The sequence below is a fragment of the Pocillopora damicornis genome, chromosome 9, assembly GCF_964200805.1.
Source record: "Pocillopora damicornis chromosome 9, jaPocDami1.2, whole genome shotgun sequence".
Classification (NCBI taxonomy): domain Eukaryota; kingdom Metazoa; phylum Cnidaria; class Anthozoa; order Scleractinia; family Pocilloporidae; genus Pocillopora; species Pocillopora damicornis.
In genome coordinates this window covers 20,935,363-20,943,998 of record NC_142678.1, presented here as the reverse complement: position 1 = coordinate 20,943,998, position 8,636 = coordinate 20,935,363, and the positions used below count along the sequence as shown (strand labels likewise).

The 8,636-nt window shown below is 36.8% G+C and overlaps 1 protein-coding gene across 1 annotated transcript; it reads left to right on the top strand.

Annotated features, from left to right (window-relative positions):
- Positions 1–3,475: 3,475 nt before the first annotated feature.
- On the top strand, positions 3,476–4,744 carry LOC149040609 (neuropeptide FF receptor 2-like). Its single transcript, XM_089182282.1, has one exon. It carries the CDS (start codon positions 3,479–3,481, stop codon positions 4,490–4,492), a length of 1,014 nt encoding a protein of 337 aa, XP_089038408.1. The 5' UTR covers positions 3,476–3,478; the 3' UTR covers positions 4,493–4,744.
- The last annotated feature ends 3,892 nt before the right edge of the window (positions 4,745–8,636 follow it).

Here is an 8,636-nt window from a genome sequence, read left to right as displayed (position 1 = left end):
TTGTTTATGATTTAGGGTGTGGTAGAGACAGGCTTGTTATTCTACACATAACTAGGACTATTCAAACATGGATGTGTCAACTAATTTTGACGTTGATTGTCGTTATTCTGATAATCCGAGAGACTTTTGTTCAAGAATAAAAGACCGGCAGGAAAAAAGGGAGCGAAAATCGTGTCTAAATCGCCGCAACAGAAATATTTGTGTTTGGGGTAAATATGGATCAGCCTTCTGCTCAGGACCACTTCATGTACATGTGTTAGGAGTGCTTTGAAGAACTAGTACTTAAAAATAATCATAATTTTGCACATGGGCATTTTCAAAGCAGTGTATTTCGACAAGTTTCGTCTCGGCAACGTTCATTTGTTTGATTACAACAGAGGGTTGATTTTGGGTTAAGTTGAGTTGAGTTTGATTTCGAAAAACTTTGAGTTCCACCAATTAAAACAGAGTAACATTGCCTCTTCATGGCCATCTTGAGTCAACCTCCTTTGATTGCGTTACCAACAATAAGATCACACTGTTTTTTAGCCAAGTTCATTCCCTCGACACATATTCCTGGTCTTCGGCCATCCTTTAAAATTACCCGATATCACGATACTGCCCATTCAGTGATAGCGATAAGGGATATGTTTTCAGTTTGTCAGTTAATCGTCTTGGTGCTTTCCTTAAAAAGAGACATTAAGGCTAGAGTACAGTTGATCGTCAACTTTATTTGTCTCAGATTACACCTAACGCTTGAGTGCCTTTTTGGAATCAGTGCAAATGGTGATGTATATAAAACATTCTGTGCGTGCGATGTGGACGTTGATTTCATGATCTGCCTCAAGCCAGATTCCACTGATTTTGCTTTACTCCCCATTTGACGTTTGGATAATCTGTCCTCTTCACAAACTTGCCACCGCTCATTTCAGATTTATGACGACTTAAAAATGGGGAAACGCAACATTGTGAGGAGATTGAGCAAAAACGGAAAAGTAGAAGGCAAGAAGGATTTTAAAGGACAACAACAAAATACCACATTGACCCAACAATGTAAAAATTAGCAAAAGCATCAAATTGTGGACTTCCAACGACCTATTTCCATTTATAATCAACCACTACAATTTCCTATGATGTGATAGGTGCATTACCTGCTAGTTTTTTCACTAACTATCGTGTAGAGTTGTAATTGGATAGAGTAATCGTACAGTTGGCTTTAATCCGACAGTTAAAGCAGCCAATCATACTAAGTCCACTCAGCTAAATCCACCAATCGCAGAACTGATTACAACGACCATAGCAGTAACCACTTACTCTAACAGAACTGGGGAATTCCTTAAAAAGGAAGATTTTTTAAAAAATAATTTATCTTGAAAGCCCTTTTCTAAATAAATTGGTTTTTTTAAGGAGATTGTAATGGTTATGATAAATTGGTAATAGGACTTCCTGTTGTCCAATTCGGTCTTTTATCACACTCGTGATTACTAAATCGGACTCCCACTTCGCCGTCGCCCGATTTTGTAATCACTTGTTATCACAGACCGAATTGGACTTTACTCATGTACACAGTCCATTTCTTATAGGAGGATAATAAATATGAAACTTCTCCCTCATGGAAAAGCGTTTTGTGCAACTAATTCCGTTGAAGCTATATGTTACTGCTTCCGAGAAAAGCTACGAAATATTTTCTGGTTCGATTGACGCCCCCGAAATTAGTTCCTTTTAGGCAGAAAATTATAGTTAGCGTTTCAGTTCAGGATAAAACTCCGTGTGATCAAGATCGTTTTTTAATCGAAGACAAGTTGGATCGTAATCCTCGATAAAGTAATCAAGACCCGCGAACGTTAACGTTGGTAAGCAATAACTTGTTTTGTGATTATGTTACCGAGCTCGTAGTTGTTACTCAAAGCGAAACTTATCGCTCGTTTTTTATCTTTCTTTTGGTTCTTTTAATGGCCACGTGCTCGTTTCCAAAATCGAAATTTTTTTTAAGCTATGATCACAATACTTAGGGAATTTCTTCACGCAATGATTTCAGTTGACTGCATGGTTCCATATAATAACGCCCCAAGGAACAGGAAAAGGAATAAAGAAAGAAAAGATCCTATATTGGCTTGGTGTTTTGGTTAACCCCACTAGGACCCTCCTCAATACCTCTGAATTACCTAACAATACATTCAAACATGTTGGGTAATATCTTTTCTTTTCAAAATCCGCGACCGGTAAGTTATTTTTGTAATGGTTAAAAATGTAACTTACAAGTGCAGAATTAAATCTTAGGGAAGCCTATTTAAAGAAAGAATATTGGAGGAAATTAAAATATCTAGAAACAAATCAGATAAAATAGAACCCGTTTGGATGCCAGCGTATATAAAACAGCTGGCTTAGCTTTCTTTTATTTGCGTCTAATTGCTCGCTTTTGCTACAGAGAATAGTTATGGTTTTGCTTTAGAGCACGATGACAGCGCCAGGCCTATCTGTTTATGTCTAAAAGGCTAAAAAAGACGACGCGATTAGTTTTTGTTTGAAAAGAAAGACTAAGGGAATGAGAATCGTTCGGTACTTGCATTTCCAAAATGCGTAAAAATTTTGACAAATCGGTTTTGCTTCCTTCGAAAGTAAAAGCGGCCGTTTGATACGAATTGCAAACGCATTATTGTCACAGAGCAATTATCCTACAAGTCAGACCTGATTGGCAACACCAAGAAGACCATAAGAGTAAATATAATTTAGCGACCATCACTTTATCTGAAAGGATTTTAAAAGACGAAACGAAAAATTGTGGAGATGCTTGAATAAATAATTTTAACATATAGGTATGATCAATTTTTTATATTGATTTTAGCTCAACGAAATTTCCAGAGTTAGAGAACACCTGGGTGAAGAGAAAACAGATCTCTCAGTTACAAGAATAATAGAAACTTAACTGCAGCTCATTTCAAGCTGCGCAGTTAATCCTAAAGATGAAAGAATCGCGAAAACTTTTTCTTATTATGTGGTTTCAAGAGATATCACGGAAACATAATTTTCTCTTGCTGGTATTTGTCGAAATATTTGTCAACGAATTAATTGTAAGCACGGTTACGTCTGATATGTTTTATTCGATTTTTCTGTTTCCTAGGTAAGACAATAAAGAACAACAACTGGTTCTCTTCTGCTTCTCTGGGGATTTTCAAATATAGAACAAACTGTCCTCAGCATAGCGTGTAGTCTTTGATTGATGGATGATTGGCTGCAATATACATAAAGTCTTAAACATATCAAGAAAACCGAATGTACTGACACAATGAGTAAACCCAATTACAAAAAGAGAGAGCCGGGAGAGAACAGAAGGGAAGTTTTGAGTATCAATTGTTTTTATTCATGGCGATTCTACATTGACCAATTTTGCAAAAAATGTTAATAATCAGCTTTCTTTTAAACAATGAAAGTGCATTGATAGCAGCCAAAATTAGTTCTCGGAGAACTACCGGCTGCGGACACTGGTTTTTCAGTGTCAATGATGTTGGCAAACAGGACTGCAACAATGAATGGAAGTCAAAGATCGAGCTGCTTCAACCATGAAGCTAAAAGAATCGGTATTTCCTTTTATTACTACCTGATTTTCGTTCTGGCACTGATCGGAAACATTTTCATTGGAATTATAGTCTACAGGACGAAATCCATGCGAAAACCAATCAACTTTTTCATTTTAAACATGGCCATGTCAGATCTGTTGTTTCCGATTGTGTGTTTTCCATACATTGTAACAGAGATGAACTTCGGCTACTATATTTTAGGTGGTCCTGTAGGACAAGCTTTATGTAAGCTAAATTACTTCCTCATAGATGTCTCTGCTTCCTTGTCGATTCAAAGTCTGGTTCTTATAGCAGTGGATCGATTTGGAGCTGTAGTTTTTCCTCTCCGTTCTCCACTGATCAGTTCAAAGCATTGTCGGTTCTTTATTCTCGCCACTTGGATCATTGCGGTTGCTGCTAATGTCCCAGACGCTTTGACCTACGAACTTGTTGAGTATCAGGAAGGGCTGGTATGTGTGTACAAGCGTAATGAAGTATTTGGAGAGTCACTGAGTTACCGAAGCTACGAAGTTTCAATGCTTGTAATATTCTGGTATGTTCCTATGGTTTTGATTTCCATACTTTACGTGACCGTTGTTATTAAACTAAAATCTCAGAATATTCCGGGCGAGGGATCGGCCAACGGAAGAGAACAACAGTCGCGCAGACAGAAAAATGTGCTGAAGATGTCAATTGCCATCGTGTTAACGTTCATAGTACGCTGGCTGCCCACTACAATCTGGTGGTTCCTTGTCCTTTATGCTCCAGACAGCACTATGACGGCATCTTGCGGCTTCCAATATTTCGCAGCTATTGCTTTCCGTCTGGCTCATTTTAACAGTGCTATAAACCCTTGCATCTCTTTTATTTTCAGTGGAAACTATCGCCAAGGTCTTAAAAATCTCTTGAGATGCTGCCTTGTATGCACCAGTGCCAACCAAGTTGCAAAGTATTAAGGTTCACTCACAAGTTTGATAAGTGAAAAAGATTAGGAAGTCAACAACTATAATAGAAGGATCAGCAATGGATCAGTTGTGGCTGCAGTTTCAAATTGTGAAGTAATGCTTAGTCTTTGCCCCCAAAAAATGCTCACAGGTTTATAGTCTGCAACACTGATAGCAGGCAAACCTGACTCCACCCTTGTAAACTACATTTCGCACGTTGAAAACTTGAGTAAAAAGTTATTAATTAAATCTAGTTAAAATGAGTTTAAATATTATGTAGCATAAGTCAAAATAGTCTCGTTTATTGGAAATCATCTTCATGGTCTCAAAAATAATCATTGTTGAGGTGCTGTTTTAGAGCTAATTCTAATAAATTGATCAAGATATATCAACAAACTTGGTCCACAATTATGCACAACTTTCAGCCTTTCAGTCCGAAAAGTTGGACATTTATTGTTCTTTGAGCGGGAAAACGTCTTGATGTCATTTCAGTGGGAAATTTCTCAGCCCATTTGGTCCACAATTAGTTCGAGTAAAAACCTTACATCCGAGGATCTGCGTGCAGATGTCGATATTGATCGTGAATGCTTTCCTTACATCCAGGGGTCCCACTTCATACCTCATATCTAGGAGTTTTCAATTGTATCTCTAAATAGTCGCTATGTAACAAAAACAATTTAAATAAGGAGGTTTTCACAGAAATTTTACGATAGCTTTACATAAGGGTCTGTTATCAGCCATTGATAATGATCCCACGTTTGATCCTTTGGTCGAGTAGGTTGACACTAAAACAAACTGGGGCTTGGAATGAGACGTTTATGCCTTCTTTGGGTGAGGAATCTTCTTGATTTTATTTCAGTCAGAAACGAGAGGGTGCAAAATTCAGTCGCATTTTTAGCTCTGAATACGGCAGAAGCTTCCAGACACATGTTGCACGGCATGGGACACTAATATATTGCCTTAGGGTTGTTTTTACCCCTTACAAAAAGAAAAATTTTGATTCTGATTGTTCGTAACCAGAACATCAAGATTCACTTAAACAAGTTCATTTTTAAAAACGATATACATATATAGTAATGTAAAAGGATTTCGAGGTGGAGTGTAACTAAATATGTGTCATTTAATGACGACGGTCCAGTCCATCAAGTGAAATGTGAAGCCTAAACAAGAAAACGTCCGTCAATTACTTGCGCGATGTGGTCACAATCAGGATGAAGCTGAAAGTACGACTTTAATCTCAAAACTGCCGAAGAATAAACTTGTTCTTAACATTGCTCTATGCACACGAAACGGTTTGCACTTCTTCCGAAGTCTTCGAAAAATTCCACACTTTAAAATTTTCTACCACTTGGAAATGTCTTGTACTCAAACAAAATGCTTCAGTTCAAATTTTGGAAACTAATCCTATTTTTATTTTTCATGGGAAATTCAAACATCATACTCACGGACTGTAAAATGACCAAACGTCCATGCGTCAAATTTTCATCTACAAACAGTGGACTAATGCCTTGTTTTACGAAAAGGTTTTTTAAGATTCTGACTCGTTCTCAGGCTAACATGGGTGGCAGAGAAAAAAGGTGTCAAGATATTCGACAGATTCCGACTTGTAAAGATATTCCTCCAATTTTTGAGATCGCGCAATATTTCATTTGTAAATAGGTTTTAGAACAACTTAGCTCATTGAGCATGTTTAGGAATAACATAGAATATTACTTCGCGAGTAGGTTAGCTGTATACTCCCTTACTAATGATGTTTTGACCTTAATTTTATAAAAAAGAGCGATTTTAACATGTTGTTTCACCAAAAACTTTTTAAATGTCTTGTGGTTTTCAAAAAATGAGGGTTGAATGAAATCTGAAAATGAAATGTCCTCCTGTCAGCAATCATAAAGAACAGCTAGTACAATATTCTCAAAATAGGGTGAAAGTCAAATATATTTATTGTAAAAAGAGGTTACAATGGACACAAAGGTACAAAAGCAATTAAGCGAACTGTCATTTTGAATGATTTAAATCAACCTCTAAAGAAATTGCACTTTAGACAAAATAGCCGCCCAATCCACCTGAATTAATTAACAATGTATTCCAACAGGCGAGGAACACATCTTTTCCTCCCATTATCTGCAACCAGTGAGTTATCTTGTAATAACTAGAAGTTTTGAATACAAATGCCAATCAAATCTTAGGAAAGCTTAAGGAACGAAGGAATATTGGAGAAAATGAGGATATCTAGAAACAAAGCAGATAAAATAGAACTGCTTTGACGTCGGCGTATGGAAACAACTGGCCGGCTTTCACTTGCATCTAAAAGTTCGGCTTTGCTACCTAATTCGAGAATGATCTAAGTCAACTTCTGGAAATTCAAGTTTGGACAAAATAGCTGCTTAATGAGGGAGTCAATAAGTTGACGGCTTTCACGGCTAACGGTTAAAATTTTGGCCGATTGACAGTTAATGTACGGTGAACATCTGTCCATTGTTTTCGCCAGAATTTCTTTTTTTGCGGTTACCTTTTTTTACGACTAACGGTTGAAATTTGTCAATTTCAACGGCTATTTTTTTGGCCGTTTTACAGCTAAAGGTTAACCCCACTGGGACCCTCCTCAATGCACCTGAATTACCTAACAATACATGTTGGGTGACATCTTTTCTCAGCAAAATCCGCAACCAGTGAGTTATTTTGTAATGGCTAAAAATGTTACTTACGAGTGCAGAATTAAATCTTAGCAAAGCCTAACTAAAGAAGGAACATTGGAGGAAATTATAATATCTAGAAACAAATCAGATAAAATACAATTAGTTTGGATGCCAGCGTATGGAAAACAGCTGACTTAGTTTACATTTGTTTGCGTCTAATTACTCGCTTTCGCTACACAGATTGGTTATGGCTTTACTTTAGAGCACGATAACAGCGTTAAATTCCCAAGCCTATCTGTTTATGTCTGAAAGGCTAAGAAGACGACGCGATTATTTTTCGTATGAAAAGAAAGAATAAAGGAATGAGAATCGTTCGGTTCTTGCATTTCCAAAATACGTAAAAGATTTGACAAATCGTTTTTGCTTCCTACGAAAGGAAAAGCGGCCGTTTGATACAAACTGCAAACGCATTATTGCCACGGAACAATTATCTTACAAGTCAGACCTGATTAACAACACCAAGAAGACCGTAAGAGCAGATATAATTTAGCGACCATCACTTTATCTGAAAGGATTTTAAAAGACGAAACGAAAAATTATAAAGATGTTTGAATAAACAATTTTAACATATAGGTATGATGAATTTTTATATTGATTTTAAGTTATTGTAATTTCCAGAGTTAGAGAACAGCTGGCTGAAGAGAAAACAGATCTCTAAATTACAAGAATAATAGAAACTTAACTGTAGCCCTGACTGAAACACAGCTTATTTCAAGCTGCGCAGTTAATCCTAAAGATGAAAGAATTTTTTTATTGAAAAAATTCTTTATTTCAAGAGATATCACGGAAACATAATTTTCTCTTGCTGGTATTTCTCGAAATATTTATCAACAAGACAAAAAACTTGAGATTGCTAATCAACATGTTAATTGTAAACATGGTCACGTCTGATCTGTTTTATTCGATTTTCCAGTTTCTTAGGTAAGACAATAAAGAACAACAACTGACTCTCTTCTGCTTCGCAGGGGATTTCCAAATATAGAACAAACTGTCCTCAGCATAGCGTGTAGTCTTTGACTGATGGATGATTGGCTGCAATATACATAAAGTCTTAAACACATCAAGAAAACCGAATGTACTGACACAATGAGTAAAACCAATTACAAAAAGAGAGAGCATGGAGATAGAGACAAGACCGTCTCAAAAAGATTAAAGACTATTAACTTCTGGATCCGTGTCTCTTAGATCAGATAATGATCAATGTTCTCCTACATTTTCCATCTTTTCTAGCGATGAGCATATGGCGCAATGCTTTCCGCAAACTAGACTGATGGACTGCCACTGAACTAATCTCAGCTAGAATGAGAGAAAAGTTTAGAGTGTCAGCTGTTTTTATTCATGGCGATTCCACATTGACCAATTTTGCTGAAAATATTGATAAACAGTAATTGCTAAGGGTTAGCAATTACTGGAGCCAAAGATTAGTTCTCGCAGATCTATTGGCTGCGGACACTGACTTT